The sequence below is a fragment of the Psammomys obesus genome, unplaced genomic scaffold, assembly GCF_907164565.1.
Source record: "Psammomys obesus unplaced genomic scaffold, mPsaObe1.curated_primary_1811, whole genome shotgun sequence".
Taxonomy (NCBI): domain Eukaryota; kingdom Metazoa; phylum Chordata; class Mammalia; order Rodentia; family Muridae; genus Psammomys; species Psammomys obesus.
Window position 1 is genome coordinate 118,890 of NW_026596406.1, and position 20,378 is coordinate 139,267.

A 20,378-nucleotide genomic window follows, 5' to 3' on the forward strand; every position below is an offset into this window, starting at 1 on the left:
TCAGGGGATGGTTTGCTGCCAAGACAATCAATTTGATTCCTAGGACCCATGGTTAAAAGAGAAAACTGACTTCTGAAATTTGTCTTCTACTTGCACTTGTCTATCTGTGTCTGTCCCTCTCTCACACACACAGACATACCCACTAGGGGCCAGAGTGAAGACTCAGTGGTGACAGCACTGGCTGTTCTTCCAGAGGACTTGTGTTGATTCCCCGCACCCACACCACAGTTCACAACCACCTGCTGCTCCAGTTCCAAGGAATGTGACATTCTCTTCTGGTTTCTGAGGTTATTAGGCACACATACAAGATAACACACCCAACCACACAAATAATTTTTAAAAATAAATTTAAAATGCAGAAAGTAAAAATAAGGGAAAAAGGAAGACAGTGATTTTTTTTTTTAATGTGTGGTACTGAGAATGGAACCAAGGCCTTGCATAGACTAAGCAGATCTATACCCCGGCTCAAAAGTGAGTTAATAGCTGGGTGCCATGGCACCCAGTGTAGTCCTAGCACTCTGAAAGGCAGTTACTACTAAATCTGGCAATACTACTTTCACACTACCTTCATTTCCCACCTTTTTTTTTTAAAGTACAAAATGCACTTTTGGAATCTGAGGTGTTTTAGGTGGTTCCCGACCTCTCCAAGCTCACTCAGGTACATTCCTTTGTGTCTAAGCTTGTATCACTCAATCATGCCCTGTAACCTTTTATTCAAATGTTCTCCTCCATATCATTACCTCTACAGCTTTCTGAGATTCTTTATTTTGGTATGGTTTCCCTTGTTTTCACCCAAATTTCAGGGTCAAAAAAGATAGTGTGGTGGTTAAGAGCTCTTTCTCCTCTTCCAGAGGACCCAAGTTCAGTTCCCAGAACTTCCACAAACCACCTCTAGCTCCAGGGAATCCAACATTCTTCCGGCCTTCTCAGGAAGCACACAATGAATAAATTCAAACACAGAACTGAAAACTAGGCTATAGGTAACAGCAGGATGCTTGCTTACTAAGTAATCACAAGGTTCTAGGTTCAATTCCTAGCCACCACTACAAGATTAGTGATTAGCTGGGAAAGGTGGTACAAGCGTTTGACACAAGCATTTGAGAGCTCTGTTAAGTTCAAGAGAAGTCTCATCTACCTTAATGAGTAACAAGATAGTCAAGGTTACAATATCCTGTCTCAAAATTTTTTCACTTGACCTGAGAAGTTTGTGGCATTGTACATCCCTTAGCTGGACTTTCTCAAGGAAAATTCTTGGAGCTTATCTTGGATCCAAACAGATCTTAGGATGTTATTTACTCTATCTCAGCCTTTATTATGTTGGCTCTCTATTCTGCAGGGCAGTGGTGGCACACACCTTTCAAGGCAGAAGCAGGTGGGTCAGCCTGTTCTATAGAGTTCCAGGACAGGGAAGGTTGTTACACAAAGAAACCTTGTTCATAAACAAACAAAACACACAAAAAAGAAAGAAAATCCCCGAAAACCCCCAAGTTTTGTGTAAGCAACCGCAAAGGCCATCTTGTCTCATACAAGGTGGAACGACGTAAGGACTGACACTCCACACTGTTCTCTACTCTACTTATATGCAACAACATTTACACAAAAGCAGAGTTTAAAAACCGAATGTGAACTGTACTTGTTTTTTTGGAGGGGGAGAATAGCTGAGTAGGATGCAAACTTCCAAAAAAAAGAAGAGGCATATTGGCCAGAACTCAGGCTCCATTTTGACCCAACATTTATTGTCCTTTTACAACATGTCTTTATTTTTAATTTTTTTTTTGGTTTAGAAACTGCTTATGATTAGTCTTCCAACATGAACTCAAAAGCATGTAAAATAAAAATCAACCTACTTTCTATATAAACACCCAGCAAACTGTGGCCCCTCATACTCCTACCCGGGTTGGCTAGGGGTAAGGGAGAGGTTGGACAGCATTGAGTACAGATGCCTTACTGTGGTGATGGTGGGAGCATAGTGCCTTGGTTCACACCCCACAGGTCACCTGCAAACCCCAAACTACAAGAGAAATGGTGTTAGGCCCCAAGGCCCAATTCCTTGCTGGTAATCCACTCTTCAACTCCCAAATGAAAATCACTTTTATTTTATCGCTTTTGTAATTTTTCTTTTTCTTTTTTCTTTTTTTTTCAACAGAAAACCCCCGTCCAGAGTTTGACTGGAGCTGAACTGTTCAGACTGAGGAATGGAACAGGCCATGGGCGCAACCCTTGTCCCTTTTGGGCAAGCGCCCCCACCCCCAGGGAACAAGGTCCAGCCAGGCCAGCTCGCTGCATGCTGGCACATCACTTAGCCATACAGGTCATCGTCATTGTCTTCTGTGTACACACTGCCACCTGTGCCACCTCCACTGCCCTGGCTGGGGCCAGCTCCACCCTGGTTCCCAGAAGGGAATCTGTATATACAAGAAAAAATAAAATTAAATTAAATTAAATTTAAAAAGGCCAAAAAAAGGATATGGATAGAGCCTACCAAGGTTTCACAACTATTGCTCTAGACTCCTTATGATTCCCACCAGTTTCTACAAGTACCCCAAGTAACTTAGGAACTACCCATTGTGCCAACAAGATTACCTGAAGCTGCCGAAACCTCTACTTTGCTGAAGTGTCTGGGCAAACATTTCATACTTCCGAATGTCATTATCACTGACAGAACGACGGGCAAAACGCATGGCTTCCTCAAAGTGATCTCTGCGGATCTCAGGCACTGGATCATCCTCTTCTACTTCCTATAAAGTTGGTAAGCACAGACCACTATGGTAGTTAGGACCTAGCTTGCACTCTATTCCTAGCCTGCCTACCCTCCCATTATTGCAAGTAGCTTATCAGTCTGTATGTGACTCCAATCCAAGCTAAACCAGGAGCCAAGCCAAACTTCCTAAAAGTAGACCATTGCTCTGCTAAAAATGTGCCAGGGCAACCTGTAAATGGGAAAACTATATAGAAAGAATTCGTATCAGTGTTTGCCAGGGGCTTAAGAAAAATATATTAAATGGCCCAAGGAACTTTCTGTATCCTGTTGTTGAAGTTAACAAATTTAGGTATGTGAGAAACAAGCACCTAAAAGGGGTGTATAACTAACTGTAAGACTATACTGCCGTAATAAATCTTAAATTCAGAATCAAGGTGTCTTTTGTTTGAAAAGGATTTCTCAGTGTAACTGCCCTGGAACCAGCTTGTAGACTAGGCTGGCCTCAAACTCATAAGATATCAGCCTGCCTCTGCCAGGGTGCTGGGATTACAAATGTGTACCACTGCACCTATCTGATTTTCCTAATTAAGACCCTACTAGAAGTTACTTAGCCTCTTATTTTTTTTTATTCAAATCTCTTTTCAAAACCCATCTTAAACCCTACTCTTTTACTGAGAGTTAACTCCAATTGCTATGGTTTATGGGACTAATTTTTAGTGTCAACTGCTTTAAGCAGTTTCTTAAGAGGACAGAGTACTGTCACAAAGACACTCACTCTAAAAAATAAGAAAGTGACTTGCTCATTTTTAATTCATTCACTAATCTCCAAACAGAATGGAAGCACAGTAGTAAAGAAGTTGGATTATATAATTTCGTAGTTTTTACATTCTTATACACACATTTCCCTTTTGGGAGCCCGTGAATTCCCTTCCCAAGTAGGACAGAAAAGTCCAGACTCTTTTTAAAAATCCTATTCCAGGGGGCTGGAAAGATAGCTCAGCAGTTAAGAGCACTAGGCTGCTCTTCCAGAGAGCCCAGGTTTATCAACTCCCAGCATCCATATGGCAGCTCACAAATGTCTTTGACTCCAGCTCTAGGGCATCAGACACTATCACACAGACATACACATGCACAAAAAAAAAAAAAAAAAAAAAAAGAAATCCTGTTTCATCTGTCTGTCATACAATCATACTTTCATTTCCCTCAAGGCATCAAGTTTAAACTGAGCATATAGAAAAGCCATCTCATTCTACATGGTTTCATTTCCTGTTTTTGATAAGGGTCTCATGTAGTCCAGGTTGGCAAGGTACTTCTGTTCATCCTGTCTTTACCATTGATAGCAAGAATAGGCATACACCACTCTTCAGCTTAGCTGTTCAGTACTTCCTTTCTTGAATACCCTGCTTAACATCTCAGACAAGGGATTTCCTTTTACCTTCCACTCTCAACTCTGGGTCATGAAGAAGGGTATCTATACTGACTCACCATAGCTGATGGATTTGTCTGCCTCTCTCTTTCTCGCCTAATCTCACTCTCAATAGATTCACGAATGGCCAGTTTACAAGCGCGTTGGCAAATCTCTGTCAGATCAGCTCCAGAAAAGCCATTAGTCATCTTTGCCAGGAACTCCAAATCGACATCCTAAAGGAAGCAAAAGAACTACTTCAGCACTGTGCATTCCTCCCATGGAGCACACACATCTTTGGGATACTCACTCTAAACATAATTTATTCGGTATTCCTAAATTGTTCTAATGTTCACAAATCTTTCATGTTCTCTTTAGCTAACCCAGAAACCCCCAACATCCTATCCAGGAATCAAAAAAAAAAAACAAAAAAAAAAAAAACAAAAAACCAACCACAAAACACTTCACATTAGTTTCATAGAAAAAGTCCCTATGGCTAACAACTTTGCACCTGCCTTGGCAACTGGGGACTTGCGCAAGTTGGCTTTTAAGATGGCAACACGGGACTTCTCATCAGGAAGTGGGATGTAGATGAGCTGATCAAGACGACCAGGTCTTAGGATAGCAGGGTCAATGATGTCAGGCCTGTTGGTAGCTCCAATAATAAACACATTCTTTTTTGTAGACATGCCATCCATTTCTGTCAGGATCTGATTGATTACTCGGTCAGCAGCTCCCCCACCATCTCCAATATTACCACCACGAGCTTTGGCAATTGAATCTAACTCATCGAAGAAGAGTACACAGGGGGCAGCTTGTCGTGCCTGTGAGAGAAAGAAACCAACTCAAATACTAACATAACTAGATTTCTCAGACTTCAGAGAGAAAACAAAGTAATCAACAATGCCAACTGAGCTGTGACTCTGGAGACACAGCCTCTTACCACACCTTGTCCCCAAATGCCATGACCACTAGCCAGCCTCTAATAGCTCACCTTGTCAAAAATTTCCCTGACATTGGCCTCAGATTCCCCAAACCACATGGTGAGCAGCTCAGGACCCTTGATAGAGATGAAGTTAGCCTGGCACTCATTAGCAATTGCTTTGGCCAGCAAGGTTTTCCCACAGCCAGGAGGTCCATAGAAAAGAACACCTTTGGAAGGAGTCATGCCAAATTTGAGGAATTTGTCTGGATGCTCCACAGGATACTAAAAGAAAAGCAAACATCATTTAAGGGTAATCTCTGTATTTAAATAAAATATCATCCTGTGTTCTAAGATCCAAGTTTTTTACAGACAAGACAGGCCCGTGTGCTTGCTAGTCTTAAATCAACTTACCACACAAACTAGAAATTATCTAAAAGGAGGGGACCTTAGTTGAGAAAATGCCTCCATAAGATCTGGCTGTGAGGCTTTTTAGTTATTTATGGGGAGGGACCCATTCATTGTGAGTGGTTCCATCCCTGGCCTGGTGGTCCTGGGTTCTACAGGAAAGCATACTGAGCAAGCCATGAGGAGCAAGCCAATAAACAGCACCATTCCATAGCCTTTGCATCAGCTCCCGTCTCCTGCCCTGTTTGAGTTCTTGTTCTATTTCCTTCGATGATGAACAGAAATATGAAACCCCTTCCTCCTCAACTTGTCTTTAGGTCATGGTATTTCACTGCAGCAACTAACCCCAAGATAGCTCCTTACTACCTCAAACTGGTAACAGCATGCTTTTAAGTTGTATACAATTCTTAGTAAATTTCTGAGTCCGAGACCTAAAAGATTACTACATACTGAGGCAATGACCCACCATCCTAGAGCAAATTAGCCTACCTGAACCAGCTCCTGAAGCTCACGTTTGACATCCTCCAGGCCTCCAATGTCTTCCCAGGTTACTTGTGGCACCTCTACCACAGTTTCCCGAAGTGCTGATGGATTGCTCTGACTCAAGGCCCACTAAAAGGGGAGTTTGAAAATTTAAAGATGAGCGGGGTGGGGGGGGACGACGACACGACTCACACAACACAATACACATCTGTGTTCCTAATTCATTCAGGGATATGGTCCTTACCCGGAAGTCATCCATAGTAACTGCCAGGGAATTCATGACCTCAGCATCAATGGTCTCATCCTCTAGGTCAATAAGGTCCATTTTTTTCCGGATGGCCTGCAGAGCAGCCTCTGAACACAGGGCTGCCAAATCAGCACCCACATGGCCATGAGTCTCATTGGCTACCTGCAAAGAGAAGATCTACTGACCATCCTCAAGATCCAGCTGCCTTGGGAAGCCAAACAGAATCCTGACTCCATCCCATGGCTCACTCCTATCTGACTCTTATCTCCTTGAAGAGGTACACTATAGCAGCTCTTTTTTACGGCACAGGTGTTAAATACTCAAGCCTGGATTTGGGAGCTGGAAATAAAGCTGCTCCAACAATTCATACTTACTCTAACACAGCAACAACTAAGAAGTCCCGCCCTGAAATCATAATAATCTCTATCCAACTCTAAAAAACTAAAAAGACAGGATCTTGCTGTGTAGTACACACTGGCAGCAAACTCAAGATTCTCCTGCCCTACCCTCCCAAGTTTTGGGATTATTGATATGAATCCTCTCAGACTATATTTGTAATCCCTTGCAACCACCTAAACCAGAACTGTCCTAAAGTGTAGCCAGCCATCATCACCACTCCACCTGCTCCAAGTCCACATCATCTGCCAGTTTCATGTTCTTGGTGTGGATCTGAAGAATTTCCAAGCGTCCAGTAGCATCAGGGATTCCAATATCTACCTCTCTGTCAAAGCGACCTGTTTGACAATGCAGGAATGTAAAATAGGGATCATTTTTAGTTCACAGAAGTTACTCCAGAACTCCCATATTTAGAGTTAGAATCAATACCCCACAACTTGGAAATCTTTCAGGACTCTATGGAGTAGCAGGTCTCAACCTCTGGGTCTTGATTCCTTTAGCAGTGGAACAACCCTTTCACAGGGGCTGCAAATTAGATGTCCTACATATCAGATATTTATATTGATTCATAACAGTAGCAAAATTACAGTTATGAAATAGCAACAAAAATAATCTTATGGTTGAGGGTTGCCACAACATGAGTAACTGTATAAAAGTTTGCAGCATTGATCCAGAGGACACACAGAATGGAAAAAAGACCTTAGGTCTTGTCATGGCAAAGAACTTAAAGAAATGCTGAGGATTAAGTAACTAAAGATGAAAAGCATAGGTGAAACAAGGAAACCAAGCCCAGCAGAAATATACCAATGAGTAAGAACAAGTTGGGCTGGGCAATGGAGGTGCAAACCTTTAATCCCAGTAGCACTCAAGAGGCAGAGGTCAGCACAGTATACACAGAGTTACAGGACAGTCAAGGTTACACAGAGAAACCCTGTCTTGAAAAACAAACAAAAACCAAGAGGTCTTTACCAAATCGTCGTAGGGCAGGGTCAATGCTATTGGGTCTATTGGTTGCTGCCATAACTATCACATGTGCTCTCTGCTTTAGGCCATCCATGAGGGTCAACAACTGAGACACGATTCGACGTTCCACTTCCCCGTGAGTCTGTAAAAATGCAGTATGTCTGGTCAGAAGCAAAGTCAGGACCTTTCAAGTCCCCACCATGCCCTTAGGTAAGCTCCTACTTTCTCTCTTTTTGGTGCAATGGCATCAAGCTCATCAATGAAGATGATAGCAGGAGCATTCTTTTCAGCTTCCTCAAAAGCTTTACGAAGGTTGCTCTCAGACTCACCAGCCAATTTGCTCATAATCTCAGGACCTGAAAAGATCCAAATAGACAATAACCTTATAGTGATGGTTCATCAGGTTAAGATGCTTGTTGCAAAGCCTGATGACCTGAGTTTAGTCCTGAACACAACATGGTAAAGTAAAAAGAAGGAGCTAACTCCCTCAAGTTGTCTCCTGACTTCCATGTGTACATGAGCATATATATACAATATATCAACAAAAGTTTTTTAAGACAATGACAAAAATCCTCCCCAACCCCAAAAGAATCTTTTTGCAGTAATTTCTGTCTCTTAAGACTTTTCCACCCATTACTGAGCAACAGCTACCAGGCCAGACTATAGAGAAGCCAATGGACTCCACATACTATGTGGACTCCCATGGCATAGTTCCAACTGTGAGGATGACAAAGATGATTCGGTTAAAATGCTAGTTATTAATTACATTAGATCTCTAAAGACCTAAGTATCACTCTGAAGACACACAAATGATTCCTCAGCCCATATTCCCCAAATACTCTCAGATAAGAATATATCTTTAGCTGGGTGGTGGTGGCATACAGCTTTAATCCCAGCAGTTGGGAGGCAGAAGCAGGTAGATTTACACAGCCTGGTCTACACAGTTGAGTTCCAGGACAGCCACAACTACAAAGAGAAACCCTATCTCAAAACAAAAGCATCTTTTGATTTATTATTACAGCTTGTTTTCCTTAAATGTCTTCAGCTTATCTACAATCTTTCTCAAGGGAAGAAAAGACAGAGAAACCCAGCATTCAGGAGGCAGAAGTAGGCAACTTCTGTCAGTTCAAGCAGCTACAAGGCAAATTAGCCAGGATCATATCTCAACTCCCAATCCATTCCATACTCCTCTAACCCCAACAAGCATTCCACTTGTTATCTTTCCATAACATAGTCATCAGAAAATGCTTAAGTGAGGCTACACAGATAGCTCAGGCGCTAAAGAGCCTCCCTTAGACCCAAGTTGAGATCACGAAAATCTATGCTAACCCAAAACAGGCATGATGGCACACATTTTACATCCAACACTGGAGAGACAGGTGGACTCCTGGGGCTGTCTGATTAGTCAATCTAATATACTGAATAGTTCCAAGGCAATGCAACTGTCTCTAAAAAGATGGACTGTACCTGAAAAACATGAAATCATCCTCTGAACCCCACACATGTGCATGCATACTCTTATCCATGCACAAACATACACGTACACACAAAAAGGGCTAAAAGTTAGGCTGGAAGAGAGGACTCAGCAGTTAAGAGCATTGGCTACTCTGTCCTGGGCTCAATTCCCAGCACCTACATGGTGGTTCATGACCATCTGTAACTCCAGCTCTAGGGGATTCTGATGCCCTCTTATGATCTCAGCACTGCACACACACAGTACAAAGGCATACAGACAAAAAAAAAAAGTAACCTTAGTTAAAAAAAATTTTTAATGTGCTAAAGGGTATGGGTGCAAATGGATGTGTCCATGAGCTGCCCAACTCAGAAATGGGTCTAGTCAGATACAAGATGGACCAAGTTTCTTACCATTGATGAGGAAGAAGAAGGCTCCAGTTTCATTTGCCACAGCTCGGGCAATCAGGGTCTTCCCTGTCCCAGGAGGTCCATATAACAAGATTCCCCGAGGAGGCTGAGGACAACAGAGTGCAGTTAGGGTCCCCCAACTCCACCCACCCTAAACTAGTTTGACTAACTAGGGCACTAGCAAAAGGTGAGAAACGGCTATTCCGTTAAGGAAAAGCCCCTGGGGGCTAGAGAGATGGCTCAACATTTAAGAGCACTGGTTGCTCTTCCACAGAGGCTTCAGTTTGACTGTGGTGACAACCACCAGTAATTCCAGTCCCAGAGGATCTAAGGCCTTCCGTCCTCTGTGGACACTGTAAGCTTGTAGTGCAGTCATCCGTAGTAACAGAAGCAACACCCATACACATAAAATAATTTTAGAAGGAACAAGCAAGCCTCTGAGAGAAGTTTAGAAACCTGGTATGGGGGAATGAGGGAGCAAATACAGCTGGGATACAAAGTTAATAAAATGTAACTAATAATAAAAATAAATAAAAAAAGAAACCTGGTATGGTGGTGCATACCTTTAATCCCAGCACTTGGAAGGCAAGGCAGGCAGAGCTCTGGTCTACAAAGTTTCAGGACAGCTAGAGCTACACACAGAAAAACCCTGCCTCAAAAAAACAAAACAAGGGGGCTGAAGAGATGGCTCAGAGATTAAGAGCACTGTCTGCTCTTCCAGAGGTCCTGAATTCAATTCCCAACAACCACATTGTGGCTCACAACCATCTGTACTGGGATCTGATGCCCTCTTCTGTCTTGCAGGTGAATGTGCAGATAGAGTACTTATGTAAAATAAAGAAATAAATTAAAAGAAAAAAAAAACAAGGGCTGGAGAGATGGTTCAGAGGTTAGGAGCACTGGCTGCTCTTCCTGAGGCCCTGAGTTCAATTCCCAGCAACCACATGGTGGCTCACCACCATCTATAGTGAGATCTCGTGCCCTCTGCTGGTATGGAGCATTCATGCAGACAGAACATAATAAATAAAAAAACAAAACAAAACAAAACAAAAACAAAAACAAAACAAAACACTTTTAGATTCCTAGCTGAAGGTGGAAGGACTGCATGCTTGAGGCCAGACTAGATTACAAGTTCCAGGATAGGCAGGGATACATAGAGATCCTGTCTCAACTTCCCCACTCCCTGCTGCCAAAAACAAAAACAAAACAACAAAATCACAAAGAATGAGTCCTTGGGAATAAACACTAAGCAATCAAATTCCCCTACATTATGGCAAGAAAAGTGATTCCAGGAGGCTGTTAATGTTTATATATGCAACTTGCATAGGAGAATAATGCCTGGGGGTTTTTTGTTTTGTTTTCAATCCTTATATGCCTATCATGCAAGGATAGCGAAAAACAAATTACGCCAAGAGCTCAATTTTTGGCAAACCAGAATCCAAGGGATATACTAAAGCAAGGTCTCTTTTTCACTATTACAGGTTTTCATTCAGGTGTTCACAACCTTCTAGGACTGCAGTTTTCAATCTGTGGGTCATGATCATTGGAAAACATACATTTCCAATGGTCTTAGGAATGACCACTGGACTGACCAACCCAAATTTTCATTGTTACTTCATACTGCACTTTTGCTACTGAATGGTATCTCAGTTCCTAAGACTAGGTGTTTTCCTGAAGCCAGGCATGGTAGTGCATGCCTGCAATCCCAGAACAGTGAGGCAAAGGCAGGCAGATCTGAATTTAAGGCCAGCCTGGTCTACAAAGGACTTCCAGGGCAGCCAAGGCTATAAAGAGAACCGATGCCTGGAAAAACCCAAGGGGGAAAAAGTGTTTTCCAAAACTGGGTTTATTATCAGGTTAAAATGTCTTTTGTTCTTCAAAACAAGGTTTCTCTGTGTAGCCTTGGCTGTCCTGAAATTCCCGCCGTAGACCAAGCTTGGCCTCAAACTCAGAGATCATGCTTCTGTCTCCCAAGTCCCGGGATCGAAGGAGTGCACCTCCACGCAATGTCTTGATACACTGAAACTGCCTTCACTGAAGTCAAAACTACTTATATGCTTACTGGGCAAAGTAGTCACTTCATCTTTAGTGTAGTCTACCATAAAAAAAAAAAAAAAAAAAAAAAAGGGGGTCAGGGGCTGGAGAGATGGCTCAGTGGTTAAGAGCACTGTCTGCTCTTCCAAAGGACCCAGGTTTGATTCCCAGCACTCACATGGCAGCTCACAACTGTCTGTACCACCAACTCTAAGGAATCTGATACCTTCACACTAATGCACATAAAATAAAAATAAAAATTCTATAAATTTTTTAAAAAGTCAGAAAACCATATTCTAGACAGGTGGTTCTCAAGTGTTTAAACTCAGGATCCAAATCCTCCATATTTCCTTCTTTTATTGAATAATCGTCTACAACAAAGACTGTTAAACTTATGGCTAAGCTTTTAATAGGGTGCATGAGAAAAGAACTATTATTTGAAGTATATTATGTATATGTGTGTATACATAACTATGACACTCAGTAGCTCTAATGAATTTAGAGCATTCGTAGACTCCCCACAGAACTTAGCACTCACCTTCACACCAATTGCCTTAAAGAGTGCAGGGTGTCTCAGTGGCAGTTCCACCATCTCCTTTATCTGCGCTAGCTGCTTCCTGCAGCCACCAATGTCATCATAGCCTACTTCATTCAAAGATTCCTCCTCATCCTAAATTTGTAAGAGTAAAAAGAACAAAAAACAAGAATAGTATTGTCAGTAAAAATACAATTTCTCCAAATCCTCCCACTATTTGGTATGGGAAAAATATGCTGTGTGAGAAGATTCTCTTCTACAGAGATCTTAAGTCAGGTATAGTGACACATGCTTGTAATCTCTGCACTTGGAAGGCAGAGGCAGAAAGACTAAATTTGAAGACAGCTACAAAGGCTACAAAGTGAATTCCAGACAATAAGCAATACCCTGAGGGAGAGGGGGAGACAGGGGACAACAAACCACCCTTTCTCAAAGTCTTCAGTCTCACTGATAAGGGAATCCTAAAAAAACTAAAGCTGGCTGGGCATGGTGGGGCACACCTTTAATCCCAGTACTCAGGGACACAGAGGCACATAGATCTCTTGTGAGTTTGAGGCCAGCCTGGTCTATAAAGTGAGTCCAGGACAGCCAGAGCTACACAGAGAAATCCTGTATCAGAAAAACGAACAAAAACTGAAAGCCGATCTACACGATTGGGTCCATCAACACCCCATCTTGAATGGGCTAGAGGAGCTACAGGTAGTTAACAGCTGCTGAAGACAGAATCATATTTTTTGATGGTATAGACACTGGTAAGCTGTAGCTGTTCAATAAACCCCCACAGCCACAATCAATTTTAAATAAATTCAGTGGGCCCAAGAAAGATAGAAAGGGAGAAAGGAAGGGAGGGAAGGAGAGAGAAAGAGAGTCACAAAAGTAGCAAGACAATAGAAAGGAAAAGATGAAAAAAGGAGTAATGAAGAATATGATCAAATACAGCCAATGGGTGTTGGAAGAGCCAGTGCTCTTAATCAAGTCACAGGCCATTTATATTTTTTGAGACAGACCATGACATGTCAGACCACCATGCTGGACTCAAACTTACAGCAATACTCCACACCTCCACCTCCTTAGCATTAGGATTAGCATTAGCATTGAGCACCACACTCAGTGCCAATCATTTACATCTTTTAGACTTCATCTCAAATTCATGGCCCTGGGTTCTTTCAAGAAATACTTAGGTGGTTTTCTACGTCCATAAGACCATCTAATCTCCAAAAGCAAACAGCCTGATAATAAGCCTATAACAAGCCTAATAACAAGAATAACATAACAACTGCCATTTAAGTGGTAATGTTTGAGAGATGTATTTCAGGTGCAAAGTACTAGCTTAACATGGGGTTCAATTCCCCAGCACAAATAAAACTGGGAACTGGGATTAAGGAGTAACTCACCTCTCGCTTGATTGGCTCCCCTTCACAGTGGATCACTGTGTCTGGAGCAACAATACAGTAAGGGCTGGGATCTGTCTCCACTACTTTGAACTCCACAGCACGCATCCCACCCCGGACAAGGAAAATATCTCCTACAACACAATGTAAGTGCAATTAGAGATGTCAAGTACAAGACCAAGTGAAAATTCTTCACTTGATCCCATGATCTAAAATACAAAGCTCAATAACATATTATTTATACCCTCCTTCCCTACACCAGGCAATAGTAAAACTCTACTCTGTGTTACATTCTCTACTACTCAAGCCTAGTATACATAACGATAGCACAAAAGCCCCTTGTAACTATTAGGGTATAGACAGCCTAAACTTTCAGTACAACCAAAAATGGTAGGGCTGACAGCAAAAGCAAATCATCCTTCACAGATACAAGAGAACTGTTTACTTCCTGGAGCACAGAAAGGAGGTAAAAGGACAAACAATTGAATATGCGTGCAGGATACATATATGTATACACATATTTATGAAAATAATATGGAATTGGTCACAAATTTACTCAAGCAACAACCATTCTTACACTCTGTTTCTCTCACCTTTCCGGATGGGCCGATAAGCTTCCAGGAAGTACGGCTTTAGGTATACCTCAAAGAGATTGCCAGTGATGCCTTCCACCGTGTCATCGATGGGTAGCACGTGGATACGTTTGCCATACTTTACATCAGGGCATGGCTGGATGCTGAGGATGACAAGCAGACTCCACATTACCAACCACACTGCAGCCCCAAGCACTGGGTGTCCGAAAGGGCCTGGCACAGACAGCTGATGGCAAGCGAAAGAGAAAAGGCAGGGATGGCCTTAGGTGAAGAGAAGAAGGAAAGCAGGGTGGGAGAGAAGGCAAAGGAACGAACAGCCAAGCAGAACTGACAGGTCACATTCATGATGTGGTAACAGAAATTCACTCATCACTAAGCCAAAACTTAAGAATATTTGGAACCCTGGCATATGAGCCATTCTTCCACTGCAGTCTTCATGATGGGATATTGAAAAGTGATAATCTTTTCTAACACTGACTATCTCGTGTGTCTTCAAGTCTAAGATTACTGGGAATGTACCACCACATCCAGCCTTCTAATTAATATTGATATCCCAGTATTTCAAACGGGGAGGAGCAAAGTTTGACAAGTAAATAAAAAATTGTGATGCCAGTGAAAGACGTGAAAAAAGTCTCAGCTACATGATCAAAACACCATAAGAAATTAACTAAGCAGTCTCAAGAAGAAAGTCCTTACAACATAGAAAGACTTCATTAAAAAAAAGTTCAGATGACTGGAATTTGTGGAAGCCTTGAGCCTAGCTGGGTAGAACAACCAAAATCACTCATACTATAGCAATCCTACGTCTGGTTATAACTGTGCTCCCCTCCCAAGGTTTGCCTATCTTTTTTTGCTTTTTTTTTTCCCTTTCTGAAAACACTATAGACTCACTATATAGGCCTTGTTAACCTACTTGTCTCCCAAGTGCTGGAGTAACAGGTCTGAGTGTGCCACAAAGCCTGGCTTAGGTTTACTTATTTTTTTTTTAAAAGAATTCCTTTGTACTCACATTTTCACTGTATTTCAGCACTAGTCATTAGTCACAGTAGATAGACTATATATAATTTAAAAGATATATTAATGTCTATTTATATATCTATTAAGTAATTAATAGATATATATAATGTCTCCATTAATAAGTATGAGGTATTTTACTTCCCCAGTCAAAAAATAAATAAAAGGCCATCAAGAAAGCCATGGAAATGCCAATTTGTCCTAAGGACCATGCAGAGGTAGATTTAAGTCTAGGAATGCAGTACAACAGACAACCCTGAAGACTTCCCATGACCAGGCAGGCAGACTTCCTCCGTCTACAGCTGCCAAGGGCTCCATCCTGGCTGTTGTAAAGCAGGAAGAAGTGTCTCTATAAAGCAGGCTATATCTGGCCTCCTAGCTAATAAGAGATCAAGAATCCACCCCCAACCCTCACCTGATGACATCCCCTAGGCGAACACGGAGGTTATTCCGAACAACTCTATTCATTCGAATCTTCTCATCAGAACACGTGTCATCAGAAAGTACAATGCACACAGCTTCCCGTCTCTTTTTTCCTTTTAGCAAGACTGTATCACCTCGGAACAACTGCAGTTCATCCATCTTGGGCTTAAAAAAAAAAGGGTTAAGGACTTTGGGTCACTGAGCTTTAGGTAGAAGCCCTCTAGGCTAGAATTCACAAAATCCACTGCAAGGAAAATGACAAAAGCTGAGAAATCTCCCTAGTTAACTGCAGTAAAGACTATTATACACCGAACTTACCTGGGACAAGGACACCACACTGTTATCTTCATTGATGGCTTCATCAACAATTAACCGATTGGGACGGTTCTTCTGTTTGAGAATGGCTGTTGATAAATCATCACCTTTTGAACTAGAAGGGAAAAAAAAATGAGGTCAGGCCTAATAAATACTGAGACCCATCAATCTCTAAAATTCACTTAGGCAAGAAAGAACAGATAGACAAAGTTTAAAAGCGCAGATAAAAGTCCAGCCAAGCTCATGAGGAACATAGCCAGCATTTACTTCATTCTCATTTCAGTATCTCAGTATCTTGAATGCTGCTGTTGCCATTTCTTAGGCCCCAAGGGATCCTATCCCAAGGTCAGGAAACTGGCCACAGAATATTAAAAGATGTAACGGTAGTAAAGGCTCAACAGCAACCAAGAGAAAAATTAAGTCTTAGACTATACAGAACAGGGGCTCTACAGTCAGACCAATTAGGTCTAAATTTCAACTCTGGCAATGCTCACTTATGATCTCACCAAGTTAGTTAACCTCTTTGGACTTTGATTTCCCCATCTGTAAAATGGAGACTATAACTAACTACGTACATCAGGGCTCATTCTTACATTCTGAGATTAAAAAAATGTAAATGCTCTTTCATAATGCCTGACACATGGTCACATGATTAATTCCAGAGCATTGAAAAAGTTCTCTTATTGCTTGTCTTCCAATGGAATGAAGTGAACCAGACAAGACTCAGGGAGGCCACGTTCCACCAAGCAAAACACAATTTTTAGCACTATCCTCCTCAAAAAATAAACCTGATGAATCCAAGATCATATCCTAGTACTACAAGAACACCAAGCACAAAACAACGAACATACAACAAAAAGTAACACACAACAGGATAAAAACCTATCTAGAACCTTCAGAAAGAGGATCCAACTCAAGGAAACTGCTTTCTGCAAAAGCACAATGGTTGTTCATTCATAAACAAAATCAAGAAAATTCAAAAAATGGAAAAGTTCAACTCCTCACTTAAATTAATTGACTAAGTTGCTTCTTAGAAGTTTATTGCCATGTGTTAATTATACATGATGGGGTGATTTCACTGACAAATATTTTCACACACACATTTTTATATTAACCCCATCGCCCTCTCTTGTCCCTCTCCCACTGATCCTTCTTCCTAGCAACTGGCCTTTCATGATTCTTTGTGTATGTGATCCAATTAGTTTAAGAACTTACATAATGAGGGGTTATTTAACAAGAGCAACTTACCAGAGGCTACACTACTTTTGAAAATATGCCCCTTTACCTGAGCAACTCCTAAGGGACTAGTAGGACCTTTTGGGTCCCTACCCCAAGTAACTAATTTTCTATCAATGTCCTAGAAGCTAGTATTATTCACTGGACAATGATAATAATTTCTTTCTCTCTACATGTATTTATGTCTATCCGTGGACTACTATGTTACAGTAGCTGCTCTCTCCTTCCTCCATGTGGGCTCAATGGACTGAACTTGCATTGTCAGGTCTGGCAGCAGGTACCTTTATCTACTAAGCCATCTCTCTGGCACCCATGTCATAACTCGCCCATCTCCAGCCTTCACTTACTGGGCTCAGTGGACTCTCCCTTTGATAAATTACATCTGGCCAGGCACAGTGGCACAAGCTTTTAATCTGAGCCCTTGGGAAGCAGAGGCAGACTTGGGTCTGGCTCCAGATTGGTGTACAGAGTACATAGTGAGAGACTCTATCTTACCAGAAACACACACACACACACACACACACACACACACACAATTCTCTTCTAAGGGTTTGAAAAACATAAATATTAACCAGAACAGAGGTCAAAGCTGAGCATGATAACACACGCCTTTAATCTGTGATCACCGTGAGTTTGAGGCCAGCCTGGTCTACAAAATGAGTCCAGGACAGTCAAGGCTACACAGAGAAAACCTGTCTCAAAAAACAAACAAACAAAAAAAGGTCAAACGATGGAAAAAGCAAATGAAGTGGAGAAAAAAACTATTTCTTCAACAAATTAATGAAAGCCAGGCATAGTATAGTTCATGCCTGTATGTATCTCAGCAATTGGCAGAAAGCTCCAGACCGGCCTGAGCTGCATAGCTCAGTCTGCACAGCAAGACTGTTTTAATAACAGTAGTAATCATAAATGGGTGTCTACAAAGCACATTATTCTAGGAGCTGAGATGAGACAGCAAAACCAAACAAAAAAAGCACTGCCACTGGGAATATCTTACTCTTTGTTGGCTTTCTGTTGTTTGATAAAGGATCTTGCTATCCATAGCCCTGCCTGGCTATATAAAGCAAGATGACCTTGAACTGGCAGGAATCCTCCTGTCTCTGCCTCCTGATTACAACACAAGCATTCCATCAACACACTCAGCTATAACATCTTCAATTACTTTAGATACACTAGTTTCCCAGAGTAGTTCCTTAGTTTTAACTTCAAAGGGTGTGTCACTTTGGCTACAGTGCTTGCTGAGTTCCTAAAATTAAATGTTTGTAAATCCAAATTTCTTACTTCTCCATATTTATCAAAATGCCTTTCCCCAGAATCTGCCCATCTTCTTGTTTGATTTATAGGAGTGCCCCAAATTATTACTTCACATTTATTCTCAAAACTACATTTGAGGACAAATTCCAATCTGCCTATCAGTCCAGACCCAAGCTCTAGAAATGGGTGGTATGCCCTTAAAGGCCTGTTATTTTCCAACTACCCCTAGAGACTAGAGCTGGTAACCTCCAAAAGAGCTGAGGGCAACTGCAGCTCTCCATGTTCTTTAGGGAAATCTCCCATCATGCGCATGACTCAGGTCCTTTCCAGAACTGAAAGACCACAAAGGAAACTTGGAAATTCAGATAAGAACCACTAAGTGACCTAAAGGTAGAAACTGTATGATGCCAGATTTCAGGTATTTTAATTTAAAAAAAAAAAAAAATTCTAGATATAAATGGGGCATACTGTGACACTTCTGTAAATCATTACTTTGGGAAGTGGTGGCAGCAAGACCAGGAGCTGAAAAACAGTGCTGACTACATGGCTGAATTTGATGCCCTGGTCTCAAAAATAAAACACAGGGTAGTGGTTGCTCATGCCTTTAATCCTAGCACTCAAAAGGCAGAAGGAGGCAGATCTCTGAGTTTGGGGGCAGCCTAGGCTACAGAGTGAATTCCAGGGCAGCCAGGGCTACAGAGAACAATAAAAACAAACAAAGACAGAATATTTTTAAAATATTTTGTTTTTTTTGAGACAAGGGCTTACTAGGTAGCACAGGAACTCCCGATGTAGACAAGGCTAGCCTAGAACTTGCTTTTCTTTTAAGTGCTGAGATAAAAAATGTGCACTACCCCGCCCACGCTGGCTCTTACTAACAGACCTTTTACCCAAACAACTGAATGAATACTTCATTCCAAGGAAATGAAAGTTAGAACACTCAAAACACCTAATCTTTAGTTTCCTACACTTGCTGGTTTTTGTTGTTGTCATTTTTCTTTTGTATGAGAAGCTCTAGTTTCTAAACAGAATGGGCTGAAGGGGCTAGGCTTTATTTGATGAAAGTCCCAAGGCCCAGAGAATCTCTCAACATAGGTACGTGAAGAAGAGGTGTGTGTATTTTGAAGAGTTAAGCCAATTCTAACCTGAAAGGTCTGAAAGCCAAAATTCAGAGTGCAAAACCAAAAACAACTTGGATTCTAACTTCAGTCCCTTAAAAATGGCAAACCACCTTTCTAGTCAGTCCCTGACCAAAATAACAGAGCAAGAAAAACTAGATAACGCTTCCTGGGATTTACAACAGCCATGGGGAAATTTTGCCATCTGAAAAAGGTGCGACCTGGACGCCCCCAACAGCCCCTCACTACCCAGGGTGCAAAAGATGCCAACTTCGGGCCGGACGGCCCAGGCTCCACCAAGACCGGCTTGGTCTTCGCTCAGGGCGCCCGGCCCGGCCTTCCCCGGAGTCTCAGGGCTCCCGAGGCCTTCACGTGTCCCCAAGTCCACGCCCACTGGGCCCGGTGGGGCCTCCGGCTCGCAGCGTTTTCTCTCCGCAGGCTCAGCGTCTTCCGCGTGGGCTCGGCGAAATGGCCGACCGGCGTCCCGGCGCCAAAGGGCTCCGCGCGGGAGCGTGGACCCCAAGGCCTAAGTAGGCCGGGCCGCCGGGCCGAGCGAGGGCGACTCGGGCTGGCCGGGGCCTGCATGACACAGCACCATCTTGCCCAGGAGCCGACCCGGGCCCAGCGCGGGCCCGGCCTAGGGGGCGCGCGGGTGCGCAGCCGGCCCGAGGCCGCCGCTCTCCCTCCCGGCCCGGCCCGGCCCAGACGCCGCCCGCCGGGCCTACCCAGCGCCGCGGCTCCCACGGTGCGCGCCCCCGCCGGCGGCGGCCGTGCACGCGCGCACTTACTCGGCTCCAGAGGCCATGGCGCGCGCCTCTCCCGGTCGGCGGCTGTGGCGGCCTGAGGGTAACGGCTACGAGAGTGGCAGGCGACCGACTAGGCCCGGGCTCGGCTCACTCAGGCGGCGGGGCGGCGGCAGTGGCGAGCCCTCCGGCAGCCTCCCTCTCGGGTCCTCCCAGCAGCACCGGGGCGGCGGCGGGCGGGCGGGCGGGCGACGCTAGCTCCTGATCCGCGAGGGGGGCAGCGGCAGCGACTAATCAAACGACGGCTGCAAACGCTTCACCCAGACTGAGATCA

At 43.0% G+C, this 20,378-nt stretch overlaps 1 protein-coding gene across 1 annotated transcript; it reads right to left on the bottom strand.

Annotated features, from left to right (window-relative positions):
* Positions 1 to 1,715: 1,715 nt before the first annotated feature.
* Vcp (valosin containing protein) lies at positions 1,716 to 20,303 on the bottom strand. Its single transcript, XM_055597601.1, has 17 exons — positions 20,090 to 20,303; positions 15,697 to 15,808; positions 15,371 to 15,543; positions 13,942 to 14,084; positions 13,352 to 13,482; positions 11,961 to 12,092; positions 9,392 to 9,494; positions 7,748 to 7,881; positions 7,532 to 7,667; positions 6,788 to 6,900; positions 6,164 to 6,328; positions 5,926 to 6,048; positions 5,101 to 5,313; positions 4,622 to 4,930; positions 4,187 to 4,342; positions 2,584 to 2,738; positions 1,716 to 2,405 (listed from the first exon to the last, which is right to left on the bottom strand). The coding sequence occupies exons 1-17, from the start codon at positions 20,104 to 20,106 to the stop codon at positions 2,300 to 2,302; spliced, it is 2,421 nt and encodes an 806-aa protein (XP_055453576.1). The 5' UTR covers positions 20,107 to 20,303; the 3' UTR covers positions 1,716 to 2,299.
* Between the last annotated feature and the right edge of the window lie 75 nt (positions 20,304 to 20,378).

What these genes read in the sequence shown, in the direction of transcription:
- Vcp (XM_055597601.1), bottom strand. An exon ending in TTGCACCAAAAAGAGAGAAA is followed by an intron (nt 7,668 to 7,747) that starts GTAGGAGCTTAC and finishes GCATTTTTACAG; the next exon opens with ACTCACGGGGAAGTGGAACG. An exon ending in AGCTTCAGGAGCTGGTTCAG is followed by an intron (nt 5,314 to 5,925) that starts GTAGGCTAATTT and finishes CTTTTCTTTTAG; the next exon opens with TATCCTGTGGAGCATCCAGA.